The sequence below is a fragment of the Dendroctonus ponderosae genome, unplaced genomic scaffold (genome assembly GCF_020466585.1).
Source record: "Dendroctonus ponderosae isolate FM_Combo_2020 unplaced genomic scaffold, Dpon_F_20191213v2 Dpon_F_20191213_4, whole genome shotgun sequence".
In the NCBI taxonomy this organism is placed as follows: Eukaryota; Metazoa; Arthropoda; class Insecta; order Coleoptera; family Curculionidae; genus Dendroctonus; species Dendroctonus ponderosae.
This window is the reverse complement of record NW_026018611.1, coordinates 4,282,038-4,306,702: the sequence shown is the minus strand read 5'-3', so window position 1 is coordinate 4,306,702 and position 24,665 is coordinate 4,282,038. Positions and strand designations below refer to the sequence as shown.

Here is a 24,665-nt window from a genome sequence, read left to right as displayed (position 1 = left end):
CTTATATTATGTATACATATAGTGTGTCAAGTGTATCCTGTCTCTATAGCTCTTCCTCGTTTTACCGTCTATTTTAAACAGATAGAACGTCTTCCAGTCACCAAAATTAATTGATTTTTTAGTCCTATTCAGATACAAGTTGTAGCAGACGTTCATGAACAACATACACAAGAGCAGTCACAAAAACATGCTACAATGCGAAAAGTATTAAGTAATGCTGAACTCCAAAAACGATTTCGTGCTAAAAAAGGAGCATTAAGTAATAGATCAACTCAAAGTAGCTTTCATCAACCACGAACTAGTGCTGAACGTCAAAGATTATACAAAGCAAATAATAAATTACGACTAAAAAATACAGAAACTCAAGAAGAAGACTTTACACAAACCCAAGAAGAGCAATATGTACAACATCTCGTTAAAGAATGTTAAATGTTGCAAATAAGAAAGATATTTTACATTCGAAAGGAAATTAAATGAAATTTTACCTAGTCCTGATCCATTTATAAATTATTAGACTAACAAGAATATTAAAATTATAAAATAAAATTATTATTGCCATCATGTTACGTTAAACAAGTTCAATATTTTATAGTTTCTATTAATTTATGAAGTTATCACTTCTGTCGAGCGTGCCGTGACGCACACCATTTTTTTTTATTTGAGCCGCTCTGACCGCGAAGTGGTCATAAGCTAGATTTAAACAAAAAAAATTCTGATTTACGTGAAAAATAATGTTCAAATAAAATTCAATGCATTACGCTGCAAAATTGCATATATCTGGCAAAACAATTATCCGGTAGATACGTGAATTACACACATAAAAGGGCTGACGTCGTCGGCGTCGGTGCATTGACGCGTAAGCGTCGCTGTTTCTGACGGCGCTTTTCTCTGGAGCGGACGTGCACGCGTCCAATAGCACGCACATACGTGATTGTGCCTTCAACCAGACCAATGTTTCACATAGAATAATTCGGAAATTTCGCTCGAAAAAGGCCCCCGGCCTGCGCTTTTAAAATGACGCAAATTGCATTCTGAGTAAATTGTCCGTAAAATTTCCATGACCGTAGAACACGTTTTCCACGTGCATCGCAAATACTGAGCTACTAGGCGTAGATACCGGAGGCGCAACTCAGTGTCGGTAGCCGTACCATATCATTACAAGTCGACGGTCTTCGGCTTCGAAGTGACCACGCATACGACGTGATGCCATTCCGGTATCTAATCACTGTGCATGGTGCTTTTAGTAATCGCTGGCTTATTTCGATGCGGTTGCTAACTTAAAATGTACCTAGTAACTTCCGAAACTACTCTCTAATTTGCGGGAACAACAACGCTAATTCCCGCTTCCTTCAAGTGAATCGCTATCTGCTCAGAAACAATTTGCTCTGTAAAGCCAAAGCCTCAGAAATGTATTCAAATCTCACTTCTTTGGCTTGTACTTACTTCTGCAATTTATTGGTAAATCTGGTCAATATCTACTGGGTTTCTGTGTCGATTGAAAAAAAAACGCAAAATGATTAATTGCATTACTTGAAATTTGATTAAGCTCTCGACGTTATTTATCTTCAACTTTTCTAAACCCTCTATTAAAATGTTTGAAAGGAACAATAAAATTACCCGGATCAGCTAAAATTGGCAAAACTATTCCATATATTATTACGCTAATTTTCGCTATATTTAATCCTACGTAACTGTTAAATCCTACTTCTGATTGACCCTCCAAACGTGAAAAAAACATCGCGTCACATTCACATTAAACAAAACAAGTTTGAATAAGAATAACTTGGCTTCTGCCAGTATTCTTACAGTACTCCTCTTTATGTACTCTTTATTTACATTCGATTTGCAATCAAACACTTTTAATGGAAAAATAAGTTTAATTCTCGAACAATATAATATATATATCTCTACATGTCTGTCTTAAATAGCACAACTTTATCATTTTGATGGGCAAATTGCAAAAATCTCTGATTCTCCAAAATTCCCTAACAACAAAATCACTTTCTACAGCAGCACCTGCTGCGAATTTCCTTATTTAATTAACAGAACGTTTTAAGCTCTACCTTATATTATGCAAGTGCTATTCCGTTCAGGATATTAATACGAATTTTCAATGGAATGTTCGGCTCAAGACAATGCAGCTGATCCCATTATAAAATTAAGTACATTTATGTAAGGCTGTGCCATAAATGTTTGGTGCATTAATGTAAATATTAAGTAAGCAAGTTCTCAGAAGGATTATAGTCCAGAAAAATTAAACACTCAGACATCAATATGCGTTGCATTCAAAGGGCCGCAAACTTGTACTTTATGTAAGAAGATATTATTTTGCGGTTGCCACTCTTTGAATACTTGTGTTTGGTGGTTATGTGATTGTCCTATTCAAATAATCCATTTCATAAAGGTATAATGAATAAAACTTGATAGGGGGCTACCGCCTAACACCATCCATATTTAAATATATTTTCCATAATTTGTTTGTGTTCTAAAACTGTATTACTCCTTAAAACTAGTTTTATCACAATAAATATGAGGAAATTGGAGAACAAGTTTTCGTTCCCTAAAATATTTAAGTTATAGAGCCGATGAAATCCCGACCGAAGTGCACCGTTTCACCCAATCTAACTAAAGTGTTTAAGTCAATATTGTAACCATAGAAGGGTATCGGGATTTAAAAATTGTGAGATTGTAGTGTAGAACCCGTAAGTACAAAAGTAAGAAAATTATCAAAATCACCCTGTACAAGGAAACTAAAGATAGCATTCGCTCAGAACATCCGAACTTGCCGCAGACACTCTCAAGCTATATTGTCATTTCTACTAATAGTATGCGAATTATTTTCCTTACTGCTACTATTCGAGCCTAATCCATTAGTGATTTCTACATCATTCTTCGACTTCACAAGCTCCTCCACCTCCTTCTTATCGACATCGTCAACCGACTCGTTCCATGGCTGAATCTGGAACAGGGAAAAACCCATTAGGTAAAAGAACCAGTGCGCGATAGAAAAAAACTTACATCTCCGGTTCCCCACATCTGATAAGACACATAAGTGACACAGGCTACAAGACAAGAAACGTAGAAAACCGTTCGCCAAGCGGACATTAGATGCTCCTGTTTGTCCAACATCTGAAAGTTGGCTAGCGGGCTCAGAAAGCTCGCAGTCATATGGATGGTTTGAGCAAATGCTAATACGGGGCCCGCAAAATTCGGCGCTATGTCCACTATGTTAGCCATAGCACCTGAAAAAAAAACAACAAATTTACTTGATAAAGTAGATGTTTTTGTCGGAAAATAGTTAACTTTGAAGCTAAAATTAAAGAAAAAACTTTTTATCCTCTGCAGGTGACAACTGATAACAATGAAGAATATGTAACCAACTACATACAAGTTTCAAACATATTTAAAAAGTTTTATATACATATTTAAAAGGTTTAACAGTTTACATAAACAACTTCAGATCGCTTTAAATGTGAAGTCGACGTGTTTGTCCATTTGTTTGTGCATTGAATAACACGTATGAGGGTATTTTTCCCTCAACCTCTAATAAAAGAGTGCCTTAGTGGCAACCACCCCTATACTTACTATATTGGAACGATTCTAGGCCTGTACACAAATAAGATGTGCGAACAGATAAAACTAGAGATTTTATTCAAATAAACTTATCTGTTTCAGAGAGTGTAATCAAAGTATTGAGTTTCACTGGTTTTTTTATCACAAAAAAGTATCAACTTGGTTTTTAAATTCTTTGTTTTTGTCACATCACAAGAAATTAGTGATATATTATGATAATATATATATTACAATTTAATTAAATTAGAATACTAATATAATTTCTTTACAATATTTTCTTTATTTTCCAGTAGAGCCTTTGGATCTTATCGATCCCGATTCCTGGATCTTCGATGTTTTCGTTCCATGATCAGCAACAAAACAATGTGGTATTGCAAGTCGCCCAGTATTCTTCTTCATTACAAATTGATTGTCAGAGATAGAAATCTAATATTCGCGAACAGCAGCGTTCAAAAATATGTTTTCCAACAGAAATATAAAGCCAAATCACCTTATTAGATTGATCAGAATCAAAGTTAGCGTTCTGTATGTTATGGTAATTTTTAATTTTTCACAAATATTTCCACAAAAATAAAAAAATAAGCCCGGTGATATAATAATAATGATTCTTCAATTATTCACCCTGTCTATAAAAAAATTATACCATTTAAACCAAATTTATAGAACGTGTTCTAGAGAATTGTATAAATGTAATTGTATATATTTCATTTGAATGTCTAATACATCGGTTACAAAATCAGTTAAAGGCGATTGGTGAATAAGTCTCTGTAGTGAATAAGTCCAAATAATTATCGAAAGCAGTGCCCTCTGTAATGAATAGGTCGAACTAAAATCGACAAAAGCGCCCTCTGCAGTGAATAAGTCGAACTAAAATCGACAAAAGCCCCCTCTGTAGTGAATAGGTCGTCCTAAAATCGACAAAAGCGTCCTCTGAAGTGAATAAGTTGAACTTCGACTTTTACTTCCACTTGAGGAACGCAAGTTCAAATAAAAGCTGCTTGGTAGCTATTAAAAAAAATGAAAGCTGACCACAACGCTTAAAAAAATGAAAACAACCGACCAATTTTGATGTATTTTAAAAACATATGGAATAATGGTTTGTGAGTTTATTAATACAGAAACTAAATATTTGACTTACCAGCATAAGAAGCTGTAATCATGGTGACGGCAATAAACCATACAACCAGAACCAGTTCAATGTCACACCCCAAATAGCTGACCAATGGGACCAAAGCGCCAGGAACTACTTGAGCTGGAAAAAAAATTTAACATAAAAAAACGTTGGCGAGTTAGATAATAATTAAGATGCTTACAGAGAGCGGTCATGAGTTTCCGAACGTTAGTTAGAGACATGTAGTTTCCAGTCACTAATTTATCGGCAATGTAGCAGAAAAACACTGATGCGATGTAACTGCAGATAAATGGCGCCCCCGATAGTAGACCGTTCTAAGAAACACATTAAAAATAGTTTTCGCTTGATAAAAATCAGGCAACAAAGCAAACCTTCTCTATGCTAAATCCCAAAATTCGCTTCATATAAGTTGGTCCTGAAATGATGAACGTATAATGGACCCAAATTCGTCCAAAGGTGGTGATTCCAATGGACCAAGCGGCTTTCGAAGTAAGTATGGACTTCCAGGGCACCTGCTGCTGCCTGCAAATCACATATTCAATCACCTCAAGTAACATACAGAAACTTCACATTCTCACCTGGAATTTTCATAGGTATTCACAGTATTTTCTCTAATGTATTTTTGTTCCCTTAAACTGATTCGTGGATGAGTTTCTGGACTATCGAAGGCGAGCAGGTACCAAATAAGGCACCATGCGACGCCAATGGAACCGGTAGTATAAAACACCGATCTCCAGCCGAGATGAGCGATCAGAAATCCGCATAGGGGATAAGTTACTCCTATTCCAATGCTAAAACCTGCAAAAGATTCAACTAGTTAGTTAATCAACTCTAGAAAAGTATGAAAAAAGGGTGAAGTGTGAAAAAAAGTGGTGAGTTTATCCGATGCTTATTAAACTGTCGAGGAAAATTATTGCTTTCTGACGTTTCACCAGCATGGGCGGCTTGCTTCTTCAGAGGTGATTTGTTCGTAGCAGCAACCTCAGACAGACATTCTTGTCCACGTTGGTCCAAAAGCATCGGAAAAACTCGCCAGTTACCAATTAAATGGTTGTGAAAACGTACCTTGAAAACTGGACATGAATCGACTTCTTTCTGGCACAGGGATCCAGTGCCCCACTAGCGCGTACATAGCAGGCCATGTCAGCCCCTAAAATAGGTTAAGTGATTACAGATATCGGGAACATCTGGATGAAGGTGACGGCCGGACCAGCTCGTTCTATTGCTGCCATTCTTCATCGCGCTAAACGACACATACTTTCAATTCAATAGTGGTATGGAATGATGATTTGCGCTAATATTCAAAAACGTTGTCCCTGGTCAGTGTCCGATCTCAAATAACTGAATATGTTAACTGAACTGCTAGCTTCGAGTGCTGACTTTCGGTACAAAATATTTGAACATACAAAAACAAAATGATTAGAGGAGGCACGTGAAGCCAGCTTACCGATGCGAATCCTTGGACGAATCGTAAAGCGATCACGAAGCCGAAATGGCTTTCCGCAGCAATTGGAATGCACAGACTGGATAAGGCGGTGGCAAGCTGAGAATAGCCAAACACGCGCTTGGTTCCCAGTTTTTGAGTGGCCAGTCCACCAACTATTTGGGACACTATGTACGCCCAGTAGAACGAAGCTAACACGTAGGATTGGACTGGGCCTGACCAATTCAAAGTACCGCCATAATCCTGAAAGATTCATAAAGAATTACGGCGTTTACCAACACACAGAAACAGTTTATTAAGGCCTTGATTTGCTTATTTTCCATAAAACCAAAACAATATCATTGAAACCAGGAGATTTATCTGGTAAGAACCACTTTTCATTAAAGGGGAATGTGACCCTGACTGTTTACAATCTCACATTTGCATACTCCATTTTTTGTCAAACAGGGTGAGCCATTTATATCACTTCTAACATTTCTACAAAAAGTCCATGTCATCCTCAATAACATTAAGATTAGATTATTTTTTGATGTAATCATTAAACTTCTAAACAATCAAAATATTTTACAAAAAATGTCTGTTTTGGGTGAACTTTGCAAATATTTCGCAGCACATGTTTTTCCAATTTGTAAACAGTTTCCGTCATGTTTATACAGAATACATTATTCGGTATATTACATTTTTCACGTCAACATGTAATTGATTGTAACCGCATAATTACACGGAAAATTGCATAGCTTGATAAAGCATAATTTTCCGTCATGCAATTTTAAATAGTGTTTGTTTGCACTTATCTATATCGAAATGAATACTGGGTGGTCAATTGATGCCGAACAATTGCATGAAACAATGATAACACAGGAGCGAATACACGAACAAATGTGTATTTATTAAACTGTAGATTTGGTCAAGTAAAAATACAGTAAAGTAAGCGTTTAATGACATTTCAAGAGAATCATGTAGGACTGTAGAGATGAAAACATGCGAACGAAAGCACACAAACATCCATTCAAACTCCCATAAACTAAACAAAAAACATTAAGGGCGAAAATAAAGTTTATATGTTTAAAATGTGAACATAAACGTTTAACTGGAACAGAGCAGGAAAAGTTTAAGAAAGCCAGAAACTGAAAGAAAATAAAATGACTGTTATTAACTATAAAACATAATTATCTACATCAGTATACCAGATTGGACAGCAAGGACAGAAAAAAAATAAAAATAAGGCAACACCGATGTTTTTGCTCGCAAGTTCAAGTCAACACAATTACATGTTTTATATCCAATTTTTCCTTACCAATGGAGCAGTGTTGTTGTTATCTTCGACCACAAAGCAATATTCTGCTGAGGAATTGGCCGTATGAGGTGGCTCAGCAACCATAGCCACAATAGCTAGATTGATGTCGTTTCTCATCATAAAAGAAACCAGAAAACCGGACCATGATAAGAGATAGAGTACTAGCCTGGCTGGTACTTGTCCTAGAAAAAACCGAAAATACTTTTCTTATTTTTAGTGGAAGCATGACAAATCAATTTTTCAAGTGCAAATCAGCTCCTATTTATCCTAATCTTGGTGGGTCTGAAATATTTCATCAGATTGTCTGGGTCCAAAATATTTATATTGAGTACTCTCTTGACATTCCAATAAAAATATTGATTCCATAATTACTTTGCATTTACTAAGTCAAAACGAATACTCCATCATTTTTTTATTAATTAATTGTTTTGCAATTGAAAGTGCATGAGGCTCGAAAAGCAGTTTAAACTTTAAAGCACCCCATTTCAATGTAGCTTTGAAAAAGGATTTATCGGTTGGAATTAATTAATTCAAAGCCCATTAAACTACAATGGCTGCCCATAATAAGCTAATATTAATAATACCCAATTATAAATACCGCACGCATATGTTTAGTCAGCAAAAAGCATCAAATCGTCTATCATGTGACCGTTTCAAATATACCGTGCGTTTACGATGAAAGGAACGAATTAATTTGAAATGTTCATGAGCGATTCGAAATGCACATAGTTTGCAAGTTGAAACAAAACGTTTTATGTTACATTATATTTTGACACAATTTACAAATTTGTTTGCAATATTTTGCACCATTTCATTGGCTTTTTTGTTGCTACATTTGAATACACGCCCAAGAAAAATTAAAGTTAAAATTATATCCAAATATGTAGCAAATGAAAAAAGGCTAAAAATAGTTCTAAAAATTATCTTTACAAGAGGCCCTGATTATAATTGAAATGTGCAAAAAATCCAGACATGGAAGGTTTTTAACATGACGCACGTCGATTAAGACATGTGGCTGATAATCTTTAATCGAATAACGCTTTATTACCCACGATCAAATACAACTCTAACTGCAAATCATCATTACAAATCCAAGTGAAGTACATGCTATTAATAAAGTGAGGCATATTGCATCACGTAAAATGGCACGTTGCAGATAAGGCTTTGAGTGGGCTGATGATGAGATTAAGAAGAATATGACCTGTACAGACTACAATCAGGCAAAGTGATATTGAAACTCCTAACCCAGTTTGTTTAATTTACATACACTTTAATGCGAGTTACTTACCAAAAATTCTGTATACCAAACACTTTTTTGCTTCTTTGGGATAAGTGAGGTCGTTGCTATAAACTCGCTCCTCCATTGTAAAGTGATCAATGTGTGTGTGTGTCTTCGAACTATTGTATATACAGCTGAAAACTCTTAACGAGAACTAATCACCGACATATTTGGCCACTGGTAGCGTCTAGATGAAGCGATGTTGGGCAGAGTCAAGTGCTTAACTGCAAACAATAATCCGAATTAAAACTTTTCTAAGCTTCCATACAAAACCAGTCGCTATGCTCAAGATCGTTTAACAACCTTCCAGCAAGACTTGATGCAAACTTGGCCAACGTATTTAATAGATCAGCATTAAACAATATTGGTACATTGTTTAATACTGCATTTAAAACATTTGGTCGTTGATAGCAACAATACTCTGGAAGGAGAAGCGTTTAGAGCGATAACTTTATTATTGAAGTTATGACTAACGTTTCGATACAACTCACACAGTTTAATTAATTAATAACAATGCTTATTCGTTACTGGCAAGTCCTCCTGGATATACCTAGTCAAATGCTTAAATTTTTTACAACTTTGAGCGCTAATTCAATAGCGTGATTCTGCACATACGTGCCCTGATAAATATTAACTGTCTAAACTTACTTGCCACTTAAAGAAGCAAACGGAACTAGTGACTACGGGAAAAAAAACTCCCTAATCACTGAAGTATCGCGAAAAACTAATCATCCAACATCTGCACAGTTCTAACTGAGCAGAGCTTTGCCCGATTTGATTGGACATAGATCAAAAGCATAACTGGTTTTAATTGATGTTCAGAGGATAAGCCATGTGCAAAACACAAGGTTGGAGCCGAAAAAGCAATACAAAGTAAACCAGAAAATTATTGAAAACAAAAGGCTCGAAACCAACGTCGGAAATTGGATTTGCAAAACAATAGCGTATTGAGTTGAATATTTATAAATCATTCAATGGTTGCGATCTATTCTAAACAGCTTGAGTCTAGATGTAGATTTTTTCATATTAATTAATTTTTTGGGCACCTGGTAGATTTCATGGTTTGGTGGACTTTGCTCACGACGGTACATGACTCATTGGCCTGGGAACCGAAAAACCTCTGCAGACTTTTTGTTACTAAATAATCAAGATCGCAGCACCTTGATGAACAAAAGGTTGCGACCTTTGGAAAAACCATGTCACGTAGAATAATGCATAGCTTGGATGATTAAGGGCAGCGAAACCTCTTGAAGGTTTTCACTTGCTGTTTTCACTTCCTGCTTTGTTGCTGCTCCTTCTTTTAACATGTGAAGATGTTGAATTTTTTCGGGACGAAACGTAAATTAGATTTTCTAAATCTTCGATATACTTCGATAGATTACATCGCTTGCTTATGCAATCGGAATTGCACAGAAATTAGCTCAGCTTTCAGATTAACAAACAAGCCAAGCACTAATCCACACAACAGTCAATTATTCTCGTATAATAAACTAAAAGTAAATAAACATAGTGCCAGTCTGCGCCCAAACGAGTTTATTGGCGAGTTCATTGGAGGTAGTTCTTCTGTGTATTGATGATTGCGATGATTGCATCATTCCGAAAAACATCGACTGGAAGAGTTAATTACCATAAAAAAGAATAAAACGTGTAATTCTTAACAAAAAGTTTAAGTTCTCAATTGAAATTTTGCAAAAGTTTTACATTTGTATTTGTATAGATTCTATTTAGTAAAGGCAAAAAACGTGTCTGCGCGATAATGAATTACCTGCAGACCAGCTTATTTTTACAGATATTTGCTAAATGTGCAATTAAAAATAGATTTAAACCAACTTTACTAATGGAAAGGCAATTATCGAGTGTGAAAAGTAGTTTTGAAAATGACTAATCTGGGCACTTAAAAATCGTGCGTTTCCAGAAAAGAAACCAATAATACGTACCCCGATTGGTTGGGTGGTTTAATGAGAAGACCGAATAGTGAGCGCGCTTATATGCAAAACTTAAAAAATTATAACTCGACGAGCTGGATGGAAATGTTTAAGTATAAAAGTAGGACATGTTTGCTAGCGGATGCAATAAATAGCTAGCATGGAATGTAACCCAGTTCGGGCTAAAAAATATATATCAGAAGTCGACGCTCAGAAAGACTAGACATCAAAGAAAAACAGAACAAATTTTAACAGGGTACCAAAATTTTGTAAAAGCAAATTAAATTGGGGCATTCCAAAAAAAATTAATTACTGGGCTTTAATAAAAAAAAATTAAGCTGAATGAAACATAAGAGAACTTACTTTTCTTTCCTAAATTCCCAATACTAACTATGAGAAACTAGTTTAAGCAAATCACTTGTTAGCTGTAAAATCAATCGGGAGAAATCAATCAATTTATTCAAAAGCATATTCTTATCACTGAAATGTCCTTCTTATCAGATAATGCCAGAAGAGTAGTGATATGCCATTCAAGGATATGATCCTTCGACACAATTATTTTTGGAACATCACAAAAAAAACTCTTGGCAGAAAAACAGTGTAACGAACAAACGCTAAAAATTTTGAACAAAGTCCGGTTATTATCATTTAAAAATTCGCTGCATTGTTATTGACAAGAATATTTTTTCAATCCATGCACATGCTGGCTGTAGACATACTAAACATGATAAACATTCCACCTAATTAATTGCAATCATGGGATTTGTGTACCAAGAATTTCCATACAGCTTCTGGGTTAACTAGTTTTCAATTGAGCAATTAACTTCGCCATGTGACTAAAGAAGCGATAACATTATTGCTCATTGTAGGAATTTCATACAAAAATCGTTTGGGGGAATGTTTAGGCAAATATAAACTGTAATAACTAGCATTCGTTTGAGTCAATATAAAATTTATATCTACTAAAGCTTAATAGTAATTAATCAAGGAAATGTCCCTGATGAGTGTGTGTAGGTTGGTTGAGATTCCTCGGATTACTCTTGGCCAAAAGACATTGCGAAATATTGCTTTGTCCTGGTTTCTGACCTTTTTTTGCCGACCCGGATAATGACGCAAGCACAAATCACTTGGAATTGGAATACATTTCAAATAAATACGCACTCCAAATTACAAAACATTCTGATTTATTTCTGCTAAGTTTTCAGTCGGTTACCGTAAAACATACGACGTTTATGTTCTTGTTGGTATTTATATTTATCTATTGTTTCTTTCGACTCACCCGAACATACATTACACAGAGTACTTCGCATATGCATCTCCCAGTTGGATAAAATTATACTGCAAATGCCGACCAAACAGATCAAATAGTGCAACTTGAATAATACACCGGCAAAAAAGCACAGTTCTTGGGAATTTCGACACACTCATTAATATGACAATAAAGTGCATATAATGCTCACAATACAATACACGTATGACACTTATTTTACGATTATGACTTCTATAAAATGTAATTTGGTGTATTAGATTAAAATGCTTATTTTCCCTAACAAGTACAGTTGATAACTGAGGCTAATGAGGCCGCAGATAAGTAAGTTGCTTATTAACTTTGCAGAGAGAGATGTATGCATGCTTATTGGGCGTTTTATGAAAAAAAATGTTGAAACATATTTTAGATAAAGTTTAGTTAAACATCAACTCGAGCTGATGGTTTTAACAGTAAATACCTACGAAACCCCAATGAAAACATAAAGGGGTCTCAATAATGTTAGAGAGTGAAGACTTATGAAAATTAGCTTAGTACAGTAGAGAAGCCTTAGGTGAAACTGAGGGGGTGAATTTACCTGATAAGGAACTATGGGCACTACACTTGAAACTTTGAGTAAACCGAAAAACCCTGCCATGGCCTTAGGACTGACTATTAACAGAAAATAGGAAATTACTGATTCAAAACCCCGGCTACAAACCCCTGTAACAATGAATGAATGAAAAACTATTGATTCTAGTTGTCATTGTGACAATCTATCAGCTTGGGTGGCTAAGGTTTCCTTGTGGGGTGGAACAGCTAGCTGTCAGTTCTCCAGAGATGTCGCACAAAGCATAGGGCATGCCAATACTAAAACATGCACTAAATACTTAAACTTTTTGATCATAAAAATTATTTTATAGTGTGAATTGATTTACTGAATATGTGTAAAGCGGCGGATAATCATTTAGGCATTTAACACAGTACAAGGTTTGTATACATCAATAGATGCCGCTGCTCTAAAAACCCATTATATTTTTTTACAAAAACATTGGAGATTTTGGATGAGTAAAATACAATATAAATAAATAAACGTATTAACAAAATAGTGGAAATGAATGAACTGACCTCTCAAAATATTCTATCACAATTAAGGTTGTCCCGCTTCGGGGACCTCGTACGTCCCATTGCTTTTACACTCTTCATCCCAATTTTCCGGAATCACATGCCTTGTCAGATCTACTAGTTGGTCCAATGGGCAGAAGCTATCACAACCCGGAATAGTCAATTTAAATGGGGGAACTGAAGTGGAATTCCGCAGAAATATCTAAAAAAGCATTGATCAAGCATGCATTCACAGTGAAACTGCCATAGAAATGCTCCCCTTCTCAAACAAATGCTTTAAAAACTGGTATTACTCGCAGTTGTTGACTGGCAGGATATTAAATTCTTAGATTTCGATTACCTCAACGCCATAAATTCCTGAGGAAGTCTTGGATAATTCGAGCAAAACAGTTATTCCATATTCGGGCATTTGCGAATCCCAAACTTTCAAAGTCCTCATCAAATTCACTATAGTGGAATCATGCCCTCCATACAAAAACGCCTTTCGAGCTGGAGGCGAAATCGTTCCTTTGGCTTTTGATTGCCAGTCGCCAATCATTTTTTTTAGAAGCAGTCCTATTACAAAAAAAATTGTCCCTTTCAAGCAAAAGTATACTGAAAACGTTCTCACCTCCTTTGAATCGGTTCATTTTATCGTTCCAAGCATTCAGCACAAAGCTGAAGATGGTCGGTTCGAGCATTTTATCTGGGTAGTACTCTTTGGTCCAATCAGGCAACGTTAAATTGAACCCATCCTGCAAAAAGCCACATTTATAGCAAGCACAGAACGAATTCAAAATTTTCACTTACTTCAGCCTTTAAGGTACTGTAAACATCCATAACATCATCAAAGTCTTCTACAGGTCGTCCAGTGTAGTTCGTCATAGCTTCAAACAGTCCCCGACTGGCATTCAGTTTGGCTTGGATTTCTTCCGACGCTACAACTAAATCGCGCTCGATATGGTATGCTGGGCAAGGTTTTCGTACCAGCAACAACTAGAAGAATGAAAATTTCATCAGTTTCAAATGCGAGAAGAAAACAGCGATATATGAAGGCTTTCACGGCCGGTTAAATCACATTTAGAAATGTTTTCCGGGCTTTGAAGCCGCTTTCCGACTAAGACTGGTCGGAAAGCACGGGAGATCACTTCGCCCACTGCCTCATCGCCTTTGATAATGTCCACCGCAGTTGTGGACGAAACGTCAGGAAGAAATTCCCATAGACCACGGCTTCAAAGCCAGGAAAACATTCCTAAATGTGAAAAACAGCGATGTTTTCAATTCTGAATTTTCAGACGCATTTTGCCTCTTACCATGTCTTGAGTTAGCGGCTCGGCGTAAACGGGAATAGCTTGCCATTTCAAAGGACCCCAAGTTTGCCTAGAATTAGGAGGCCATAAACCTGCATTGACAAGTTGCAGAGACGCTTTAGTTCTATCCACATCGGTACTCTGGCTGTAATATTCGTCTGGTAAGTAATGGTCGCTCAAAAATGCATCATAGCGCTTTCGCAAGAATTTGCCCCCCTCATAAACCTGCTCTTTACCGTCCTAGAATTTTTTTTAAATTAAATCGCAGTTTCAGTGAATCACTGGCTTGCCTACATTAGTAAGCTGTCCCCATCCTATAGGGTAGAGAGTGTCGTTTATGTGCGGATCAGTTGGGAATGTGTCTGCAGGAGTTCGCTTTCCATGCCTCATTATCTGGAATTATTCAATAGGTATCAAAAGTTTGGGACAAGTGCCTTTTTTTCGGGCTGTAGGTACTTACAATATGAATCATCTTGAGCTCTTTGTCGTTGTGGGTCAACGTCATCCCTAGAACCACCCCAATCACCAACAGGACGATCAGAATTCCTCCTAGCATGGCTAGTGTGGCAGTTTTATATCTTTTACGTTTCTGGAAGAGCGAAATTTTTGCTTAGCTCATTCGCTGGGATTTATTGAGCCAATTGATCAGTAGGTGCAATCAGCGATTGCAATATTTTTAAGCGCTGATTTTATAGCACATGTTGTGATATACATAGTCTTAAACAAACGTGACTTTTCGCGCCTTTGCAGTTCAAAAGTTAAACTATTGCATAATCTATATGCTAATTGCCTGGAAGTTAAGGTTTCTGGGAATGCGCTCTTGTTTATGATTTATTCTTTGCTTCTGTACTTTTTAAACCCTAGTATAATTGATATAAAAACCGACACCAACAAGTATTTTAGAACCTTTTGATAAACACTACTAAAAGACGAGTAAAGGAAACAAAACAATGATGTTAACTACCTACTTTCATGCGAATCCTTCTTGGATTTGTCGCTTAATGTGTTTTGTTTAAGGGTTTTGGGAAATTCAACAATATTGCTTACATATTAAACAGTTTTTTACCTCATATCGACGAGTGTCCATCCTCCTAAGCGTAACTTAAAAAACCGTCGGGAAATTGTTTTGCACTCTATTGTGTAACGAGTAACGAACGTGATTCAAAAGGATACACATGAAACAAAACCTTGAAGAACCTCATTGACCCTGACATTGATTCGCAATTAGTATATTCTCGGAATAACTTACATATTTATTAACGTATTAAGATAATACACTTTCGAGTTTAGAGCAAACGAGTCAACTAATACGGCCATATTGTAAATAATGCAGCGTTTACTAGGCATATTTCTGGCGATTAACGAACCACTTTCTATTTATTCTTCATAATTATTCAGGCGCTGAACAGCAATTTGCAAGTGGTTTTAAACATGAGAAATCAACATCCAAATTAAAAGCTTGCATTTTGTTCAAAAAACATCATTAACAAATTTGCAATTTGTAACTATAATTTGTTGTTATTATTATAACAATTTGTATAAGGATGCTTTCGGTTTCTTGTCAATTTTTTTAAACCACCCTGTATATTTTAATTGGACACCAAAACTTGCCGATGAAGAATCAAAAGTTGGTGGATGCGAGCGATTTTTGGAAAAATGTTTGCAGTATGTTTTACCGAATTTATTCCTTATCTAATCACACCCTTTATCCGCAATGTATACCAGTATATTTATAAGCGCTCTGTAACTTTGTATTTATTTATTTATATGTTCGTTACTTACATACCTTGCGCATTGCAGGCACTTTCCTATAATATTGCATAACACACACACGCTCGACTATTTTCGATCTTTTAGATACATGAAACAGGTGGCATCTATTCACTAATGCGATTTCAATTAAATCATCAATTTTGGACGGTTCTTATCAGGAAGATAAACCAATAAGCACTTACCATTGCGTATTGTCTTGCCTGTATTCCCAATCTAAAGTGCAGACTGCATATTGAACCACAATTGAAATTATTACGTCTTATTCCCACAAAATTACATTAGTTTAGTCTACCAAATGATAACAGAATCTCAGATCGTATAATAATAAGGTGGCATTAAGAAAGCTTGCTGTGATAATTATTTTATTGCTGAATTAATGCCGACAACCAATAAAAAGTCTGTTGTTAATTTCGATACATCATTGTTCCCACGCATCGAGCTACAATACTTTTGGTGCAACATTTTTGCTTCACTGAAACGTTGAGCGCCTGATTATTATTTTACTTTATTTTTGCCCAAATTTAACTCATATGAAACAATTATTGAAGTGAATTTGGATTTAACAATTAATTTGTTCAATGTTTAAGCTAATAATCAGCTTATAACTTTTTTTGTTTTAAATCGCGTTTCTTTTTTGCTCTAAAAATCATCAGAAGTTTTCAAAATAAAAACTTTTTTGAATTTAACCAACCCAGTGACGACCGATAAAAATTACAACTAAATATTCAATTGCGTTTTTTATTTTCTTTGCCACATGTTGTTTTACTCAAACTTTTGAAACACCACCAGTAGAGATTTCATTGTTATCCAGCAAAGTGGGCCGTTGTTTGACAGTTATCATTTGTGTGTAAACAAAACTAGTTTTGATTTGTATTATTTTTTCCTGGTTGAAAATCTTCTAAAATGAATAAAACTTCTGATAAAATGTTTCCTCGTAAAGGTGAGTAGAACACTTTTTATGCGCCAGCTAAATCTGTCCTTGAAACGTTACATTATTTGACTTAAACTTCAAAAGATCGTTTTTTCGAATACACATTTTTAAAGCTAACCGCGCAACTCACCATCAAACTCTTAGTTTCGAGCTGATCCAATGGACGTAGAGCGATTAATTTAGATGAAATTACTTACATGTACATGTACATTTATAGCAGATGATACAGGGCTTGCACAAGTCGCTCCGCGCTTGAAACTGCAAAGCACCTGACGAGTTTTAAAATAACCCAGAATTGAAAGGATCTTATATTGGAAAAATTAGGAAAAACTTGTTTAAGTAACACGTTAAAAACCAGTTACTAGGCTCATTTACCGACCAGTAGGTACTCAATGGCGGTCAACGCTTTCTCCGTAAACCATATTTTTGAGTTTTTGCACTTACAAGGCTGATATACCTAACCTGCTTTAGCCCACCGCATATGACAAAGATGCAAACCAGAATTTGGCATCTTTTGCGGTCAATAGCCGATGCATGCAAAAACTCCACGTAAAGGTTGCAAAACATTTTCGAACGCAGCTCTTGACATTTAAATATAAATTAGGCCTGCTACAATGGTGATTCAAAAGTAAACAATTTTTTTGAATACACTATGGACATACAAAGGGTGCTTGATAAGAGGATCCAAGTATTATAGTTAGGTATACAGTATACAGGGTGGTGCAACCAAGACAAGAAAGTTACGACTACATCCCGTGTCCCATGTATCCGTTTGTACGATGATACGGAAGTGTTTCCATTGGTTGGAGATCTGTCAATTCGTCCGTCGTCGTACGAACTGACAGATCTCCAACCAATAGAAACACTTTCATAGGATGCATGAGACACGGGCTTAAGTGGAGGGTAATTTTGAAACTATTTTTTATGTAATATTGGCAACAACAGCAGCCCCATTAAAAGTTTATAAATTATAGTGATCAGACTCGCAGCCCAGTAGTTGACGTCAATAATTTTCCTTAATTAATATTTTACTTTTTGCAGATAGCATAACCCGTATAAGTAAAAATGAACCTGGACGAAAGGAAGTGCCTCGTCCTAGAAGTAGAAGTGTATTTACCAATTCGCATGTCAGTGATGAAGCGCATGCTAGAGATGCCGTAAAGTTCGAGGGGGCACCGTCCTGGCCTCCCTACGTGCCTAAACCTATCACAGTGAAGAATTACTTAACAGAGGATTTCAATGTACTAATCAGCTCTTTTAACACTGATTTTGTCTAATGCGTTTTGCACCTTGTTGCAGGACTATTACGGTGATGATCAGTATCAGATGAGCGGGACTGTGATTTCCCCACATGGAGTGATCACTTTGCGACTAAACGAGCGCATCAGAGTGGACATTTCGCCTGATAAAGCCGTTCGAGTGGCAAATGCCAAGAATGGAATCGTTTTGGCTTTGAGTGCTAGCGGATCTTCATCCGGACTAATTCACCCCAATGGTCGCGTTTATCAGTACGGCTCTAGAGTGGAGATCATGGCGAACGATAGTCAAGGAAATGATAAGTGAGTCAATCGGTTACAGCCACAATTCTACTTTATATACACTTATTAAATTTATAGATTTGCAAAAATGTGGTACAAAGGAGTCAGCTTTAGCAGTATGCAGTGCGCTTTAGTATATTTGGTGGACTCGGCAGGAACAAGGACAACTACCGACTCATTCAACGACCTGTCTCAGCAGGATTTTACCCTGAATATTTTCTATGAGTGAGTATCTTTTTTTAATTACCTGGCAAAAGCAACGGCATGGTTTGAAGGGATTCTCCTTACTTGGATCAAACGCCATCGCCTACTACGACTACACAACTGGTCAACGAAGCAGTCAGTATTCTGCAGGCAACCAACTACTGGTATACAGAGGACGGCACTGAAAACTGGATCATCAACAACGTGAGAATTTCCCAAACTGCCGATGGACTAGTGCGGTAGATATTCATGCTCAACATACCATTCTCTACAAATCTACTAACTGTATCCATCTGTACGTAGTGTGGGTAGAAACAGCAACAAATTCTCTTTGCGCACGTCTCCAACCAATGGCTCCGCCTCAATCTCTTCGCCCTACATGCACTGCACCGGCTCTATGGGCCAGACACGTCACTTGTTTGTGCGAAGAGGCGAACGCCGCATGCACTATGATGGGTCCACATTTATTGTGCGCAATGCCGGCCATTCAGCTGGTTTTGATGAAAAACATCAACTAAAGGTATACTGATAACCACCAAGGTAATACCGAAACGTCGTTGTTAATTGTAACTGATCCGGGTAGGTGTTTTCATTCGTGTATTTCATGTGGGGTTTACATATCGTGTCGTGTTGCTTTCTTTGCCGATACTTTATGGGCAAAGAAGAGAATTGAATTAAATTGTTCGTTTCGATCACTTGCGGGTAGTTTTACTGATATGTAACTGTATCTTGTGTTAGAAATAAATGCATTGTACCAGTTGAAAATCTTCAACGAAAGCATTTCGATTTTTTTTCTTCGACTGAATACTAAATTGGGTTTATTCGAAATAAAAATCTGCCACTTACTACTCACGTGAAGTATAAACAGTCTCTCTAAGCACGCAACACATTTTACATTGTTGTGACCTAAACTAATTTACTCAGTATGTGCTGTTTTCTTTCTTCTGGGGTTAGTCGTTCGAACTCAATATGTAATACCTACAAAGCAAAAGTGAAGACATTTAAAACGCATCGAAACCAATCATTAACTTACAACAACCGGTGTATATCCAATTTTCTCTAGTTGCCTCAGCTTCATAATTGAGTAACCATATGGCGCATTTGAGTATTTAACCACATTATTCAAAGTAAACGGTAAAATAGCGTACCATTTCAAATTACTATCTTGAGTAGGCTTCATAATATCTCCCAAAGCATACTGCTTTAAACTGTCCGTGCTAGTATAAGCTCCGGTAGTTAAGTCTTTGCAAACTATTATATCTAAAAAAAGACTTTCAATGAAACGTTTTAAAGAGGTTTCACTTTGCTACCGGCAATGGGAAAATGGGGCATAACATGATTAACATGAACAAATTCCTCTTGACCCACAATGTCCTTAACTGTGTCCAGAATTTCCAAAAACAACCGTTGCTTGGCAGTTATTTTTTTAAATTGAGCATTCGATGGCGCCCATTCCGTCTGCCATTTCGCAGCTTTATATCTTGTACTAGCGGTTAATCTGTTTGCTTTGTAGTCTGGACACTCTATATCAATACAGCAATCCAATGAAAGTAAGGCGGGTGGTAACAATTTGGGAGTTTTACCTTAATCGGATTTCGGCATTATTAAAAGGAAAAAATTAATAAGACACACCTTTACCAAATGTGATACTAATAAACTCTGGATCCAATATTCTGTTCATTAACTCATAAGAGTAAATTCCTCTTAAACTGAAATAGTGCAAAGCCGATGGAAGACAGTTTGGATACATATTGATTTCACTAAGTCTTCTGTCTTTATGTATCTCTTCGAATAGCAAGTTGTAAATATCTGGCTTTGTAATAGGATCGAAATTAAACATGGTCAACACATTTAACATCCTTTCTATGTCCTTCAGTCGGATATTGGCAACATCTTCCACAATTTTTTGGGAACATTTCCTATAGAGTGAATCAGTAAAATACGGTTACCACCGTAAAATAACACTGCTAACCTTAGTATACCTTGATGGCAGGTTTGTACTCCTGTAGCTAATAAAGCCACATGTAAGCATGCCAGGGTTGAAAATCTATCCAGCTCTGGCAGTAAATTGTTGCACATCACATTGATTTGCGAACTTTGTTTGTGTGGATAAGAGAATCGTAATGCCTGCAAAAAATAACTGAGCATGCTGAAAGTATTCTTACTTTGAAGTGAATGAGTGCAATATTGAGAAATCTAGTATTTGCACTTATAACAGTAATAGAGTTATTGAATAAATTCAATGTACCTTCATAATACCACTCAACGTAATTTCATGGATTCCCATGGCTGAGCTTGTAACTTCTCTTATCACAGCTTCCAGAATGGGTTCAATTTTAATTCTAGTTTGCGTTTTAAAGTATCCCAACGCCACCACGGCCATTTCATCTACATTCATTTCGTGGACTTTATGTTGAAGAGCAAATTCGTACTCAAAGTCTATACTCCGTTTTCGGCAAACATTAAAATAGAAAAACATATGCACTAGTTGATCTTTGGTCAATCTGTCGGCTTTATATTGAAATTTATCTAAGACAGTAAAAATAAAGTCAGCAATTTTCGATAATCCCAATTTAAACCATAGATCTCCAAAGATAAATACGGTCTCAATGTCCCAGTCTTTCATTTTCCAGCAACAAATGTCGTCTAAGCAGCTCCAAACGTCGTGAAAATTGCCTATTGTAGGTGGCCGACACTTGGGGTACTCTAATAGCGTTTGCAAAAGTTGAAGAAGCTCACTGTCGGTGAGATTCTCACAATTATCCATAAGTCCGTCAACCAGACAATCAAATCTCGCATCGTTTACTGTGATGTTATGTGAATTGCAAAACGGTTTCACCGAGATAAAGGCTTTGGTAATTTCGGTGGCACTGGACTTTCGCCAATCCTTATTCAAAAATCCTGTGAAATCTGAGTCCGTATTAATTGACTGACCAGAGCTGAGGGTTGTTTGGCTACCAATTGCAGGGCTTTTTACAATCTGGAACGCGTAGTAGTTCTCGGTTTGATAGAATTTGGACTCTGTTCTAATCGAACTGTAGCATTGTACATTTATTTTTTGGACGTAACCGCCACAGCCAAAGCTGGGTTTGGGGAATACTTTGTGCGCGTTTAGCTGGGACTTGTAAATGCTCCAAGTTTTGCGAAATATTTGCTTGAAACACATATTTTTCTAATTTTCAATTTGTTAAAGTCCGGAGTGTCTGATCTAATACCTAACCTATAATAAATTGTAAACAAAACGACACAGATCATAAAGGTTACTCTGTGATCTGTGCAGAACCCGCTTGACAGCTCTAGCCCCGATGAAAGGCACGCAGTTTGAAAATTGAATTGAGAGTAAGCCAACCTAAGAGTAAATAGTATCTATAGATAGAAGCCAACCCTTGAGTAAAAAAACTCGAATAAATGGAGCTACGCCTATCGCTTTGCTTTACTCTCTTAGTATTTAGCATGCAATGTAATTTATTTAAATATGCTCCTTCAATTTCTTCTACAAAAATACTTCCCGAGAATAAATGTAAATTTTCAAACTGCGCGCTGTTCACCGGGATCCTCGCAAGCGAAAATATCTGGGCTACTGCTAGACGATAAATTAAACAAACTGCAAGCAGGCATGGAAATAGTCAAAGGGGAGCTCATTTAGCCAACACCTCACCAAAACGTGATTTCACGCCCTAATCTCCGCGTCGCCTGCGAAGATTTTTACTGCATTTAAATATTGTTTAATTTTCTGGAAATGCGGTTATTGACGACTTTCAAACCCAGAGAAATTCGTTGTAATGCATTCACAGGATAAAAAAAAAGCGCAGTGTTCTAATACATGAATGAATTTATGCGGAACATTAACAGTTGTGTAACTGGAATCTATATTTAACGCAAAAATACGTTTCAAGGGAGACCGTTTTTGTTGTTATGCAACAGTATAGTAGAAGCAAAGAGTACGTAATATATTACCTATTTTTTCGTAGAAGTTTGTAAGCGTTTGGTTAACTGGTCCCAACTATCTATATATATATATATATATGTTATAAAATATGTCTTTCATCAAATTGTTACAACTCGCGGAAGGATGTTATATAAATTATTGATTTGATTTATTGGCGAATATTGGCAGTTTTTGTGCTCACTGATTTGCGTTTTGTTTTTCTAATGCTTTCCTAAAGCGTTTTCTAAAGCGCATGGTGGAAAACAAAAGGACATTTTGTAAACAGAATTCCATATAGGAAGCAATAATTTGGCATTTCTTAAGAATCGTGGCAAAAGTCTACTTTTTGTAAAGAGACTTTCGAAGTTAACGATATGCTCATCTTATGGATAATCTCTTCAACTAACGATTAGTTTGGTTTTTGAGGAAATGCGGTTTTCGACTTCTTTCATTAAAATTATATAGTTTGTCATAACAAAGCATAAACATAAAAAAAATTAAAAATCTTGAAATTTGAGACACGAACGTCTTTTAGTTGGAAACATAAACAATTTTTGGTCGATTTAAAATCTGCAAAAAATAGAAAAAAGTGAAGACTTTTGAAGGCATGTTGAAAAAGCCAAAAATTTTTTTGGGAAATAACGAGGCTACAGTCGCTTTTTAGCGGAATTTTTCTTTAACACCAAATGTTCTCTGGTCCGGAACGTGCAGAATGTTTCTTCGATTTTAAATCTGACCAGAAAAAGGAAAGACTTTCTAGTTTCAGTTGCATTTTTAAAAACCCAGAAAATTTTCTTGATACAGGTACATTTTTGGGGAAAATCTTCGAATTTGGAACACCAAACGTTATCTAGTCCAGAGCGTGAACAATTTTTCATCAATTTTAAATCCCCAAATTAAAAAAAAAACCCTGAAATTCCCATTGCATTTACGCGAAAAATGTTGTAATTTTAAACACCAACCACAGTTCTTTGGTCCAAAACACGCACTATTTTTCATCGCTTTTAAATCGGCAAGAAATGGGAAATTAAGTCGAAGAAATTGAAAATTTCAAGATTTATTTGGCACCGTGAAACAAAGCCGTAAAATTAACAGTGAAAATAGATCCAGAAAACCTCGAGTTGCAAATATTTAAAACACTCCTTAGAAGAAAACGCGTTCAATTTCTGTGTGTCAACAAAGTGTTTAATTTAAATAACCTTTAACCTGCAGAAAGCGAAGATTTTCGGCTTTCAAATGCATTCATGCAAAATCCAGGAATTTTTCCACTTACTGAAAATACAGACGCATTTGTGCCGAAAACCTTTGAAATCATCCCCTGGGCAATTTTGCTGCTCAAAATTTGAAGACTTGGAAACCTCCTAGTGATTGATGGTGTGCATTAGTTGCAGCACTCATTACGGTTGCTAACAGAATATTAATTAAAGACCCTTCGGGTAATTTATCCAGTTTAAAGCACTGGACTTTAATGTGAAATTGAGTTGAAAATGCATCCGTACTGACAGAAACTCGGCTCCAAGTAGTGTTAGTGGTCAGTGTGTCCTCTTAAAACCTCCCACCTTACCAAGGGCGGATCGAGGGGGGGGTGATGGGAGTCATGGGGGGTCCATTCAATTCTCTATCCAACGATGCCAAAACGAATTCTCTGGCTCGAATGGTTCTTGAGAAACCATTCCAAAACCAGAAAAGCAGCGTCATGTTCAAGTGGATTTCATTCTTGAATTCAAACCTTTTTTGAGAAAACTGCCAACAATTCCCCATCCATGGTTCACTTTCTAAAAAGGCTATTTATTTCTTTCTAGAATGATGTACAAATGAGCGTTCATGCTCATTTTGCCTCCGAAAAATGTACAAAAACGGGACGGAAAACATTAAATTTTGGCATGATCTTGCACCTAAGTGTCTGATATTCAAATTTCGCTTTCTGTGTCAAAACTACTCAAATTTCCTCACTCATGTTGTTACGACTGAATCGACTTTT

At 36.4% G+C, this 24,665-nt stretch overlaps 4 protein-coding genes and 1 long non-coding RNA gene across 12 annotated transcripts in view; 2 read left to right on the top strand and 3 right to left on the bottom strand.

Annotated features, from left to right (window-relative positions):
* Nucleotides 1-24,665, top strand: part of LOC125504324 — a 173,990-nt gene that overhangs the window by 146,973 nt on the left and 2,352 nt on the right. The window lies entirely within an intron of this gene.
* LOC125502312 (putative inorganic phosphate cotransporter) lies at nucleotides 1,858-12,581 on the bottom strand. Of its 3 annotated transcripts, none has more exons than XM_048666173.1 (11): nucleotides 12,495-12,581; nucleotides 8,735-8,949; nucleotides 7,447-7,628; nucleotides 6,153-6,392; nucleotides 5,771-5,855; nucleotides 5,284-5,503; nucleotides 5,077-5,227; nucleotides 4,887-5,019; nucleotides 4,712-4,825; nucleotides 3,019-3,242; nucleotides 1,858-2,959 (listed from the first exon to the last, which is right to left on the bottom strand). In XM_048666173.1, exons 2-11 carry the CDS (start codon nucleotides 8,808-8,810, stop codon nucleotides 2,798-2,800), a joined length of 1,587 nt encoding a protein of 528 aa, XP_048522130.1. In that variant the 5' UTR covers nucleotides 8,811-8,949; nucleotides 12,495-12,581; the 3' UTR covers nucleotides 1,858-2,797. The 3 variants fall into 3 exon arrangements, with proteins under 3 accessions (XP_048522130.1, XP_048522129.1, XP_048522131.1); XM_048666172.1 differs by lacking the exon at nucleotides 12,495-12,581 and adding an exon at nucleotides 11,014-11,109; XM_048666174.1 differs by lacking the exon at nucleotides 12,495-12,581 and adding an exon at nucleotides 9,374-9,564.
* On the bottom strand, nucleotides 11,815-18,885 carry LOC109544036 (testicular acid phosphatase homolog). 6 transcript variants are annotated; one of them, XM_019914035.2, is made up of 9 exons: nucleotides 18,800-18,885; nucleotides 14,771-14,899; nucleotides 14,605-14,703; nucleotides 14,314-14,550; nucleotides 13,811-13,996; nucleotides 13,632-13,755; nucleotides 13,362-13,576; nucleotides 13,025-13,223; nucleotides 11,815-12,766 (listed from the first exon to the last, which is right to left on the bottom strand). In XM_019914035.2, the coding sequence occupies exons 1-8, from the start codon at nucleotides 18,854-18,856 to the stop codon at nucleotides 13,047-13,049; spliced, it is 1,224 nt and encodes a 407-aa protein (XP_019769594.2). In that variant the 5' UTR covers nucleotides 18,857-18,885; the 3' UTR covers nucleotides 11,815-12,766; nucleotides 13,025-13,046. The 6 variants fall into 6 exon arrangements, with proteins under 6 accessions (XP_019769594.2, XP_019769599.2, XP_019769598.2 ...); XM_019914040.2 differs by lacking the exon at nucleotides 18,800-18,885 and adding an exon at nucleotides 17,212-17,312; XM_019914039.2 differs by lacking the exon at nucleotides 18,800-18,885 and adding an exon at nucleotides 17,145-17,307.
* Nucleotides 16,890-19,521, top strand: LOC109544037. Its single transcript, XM_019914041.2, has 6 exons — nucleotides 16,890-17,023; nucleotides 18,056-18,255; nucleotides 18,314-18,573; nucleotides 18,631-18,777; nucleotides 18,828-18,995; nucleotides 19,060-19,521. Exons 1-6 carry the CDS (start codon nucleotides 16,987-16,989, stop codon nucleotides 19,283-19,285), a joined length of 1,038 nt encoding a protein of 345 aa, XP_019769600.1. The 5' UTR covers nucleotides 16,890-16,986; the 3' UTR covers nucleotides 19,286-19,521.
* Nucleotides 19,599-22,028, bottom strand: LOC109544034 (FAST kinase domain-containing protein 5, mitochondrial; the record flags this gene model as incomplete). Its single annotated transcript, XM_019914029.2, is given in 6 exon segments — nucleotides 19,599-19,734; nucleotides 19,790-20,016; nucleotides 20,067-20,339; nucleotides 20,395-20,675; nucleotides 20,729-20,883; nucleotides 21,005-22,028. Coding segments are annotated over 6 exon segments (1,926 nt in total). The 3' UTR covers nucleotides 19,599-19,662.

Coding starts and splice junctions, on each gene's coding strand:
- LOC125502312 (XM_048666173.1), bottom strand. CDS start 8,810: ATGGAGGAGCGAGTTTATAGCAACGACCTCACTTATCCCAAAGAAGCA. Junction 7,629..8,734: donor TTTGGTATACAGAATTTTTG/GTAAGTAACTCG, acceptor GGTTTTTTCTAG/GACAAGTACCAGCCAGGCTA. Junction 4,826..4,886: donor GAAACTCATGACCGCTCTCT/GTAAGCATCTTA, acceptor TTTTTTTTCCAG/CTCAAGTAGTTCCTGGCGCT.
- LOC109544037 (XM_019914041.2), top strand. CDS start 16,987: ATGAATAAAACTTCTGATAAAATGTTTCCTCGTAAAG. Junction 18,256..18,313: donor ACTTAACAGAGGATTTCAAT/GTACTAATCAGC, acceptor ACCTTGTTGCAG/GACTATTACGGTGATGATCA. Junction 18,996..19,059: donor ACTGCCGATGGACTAGTGCG/GTAGATATTCAT, acceptor ATCTGTACGTAG/TGTGGGTAGAAACAGCAACA.
- LOC109544036 (XM_019914035.2), bottom strand. CDS start 18,856: ATGGCGTTTGATCCAAGTAAGGAGAATCCCTTCAAACCATGCCGTTGC. Junction 14,704..14,770: donor AGCTCAAGATGATTCATATT/GTAAGTACCTAC, acceptor GAATAATTCCAG/ATAATGAGGCATGGAAAGCG. Junction 14,551..14,604: donor GATGGGGACAGCTTACTAAT/GTAGGCAAGCCA, acceptor AAAAAATTCTAG/GACGGTAAAGAGCAGGTTTA.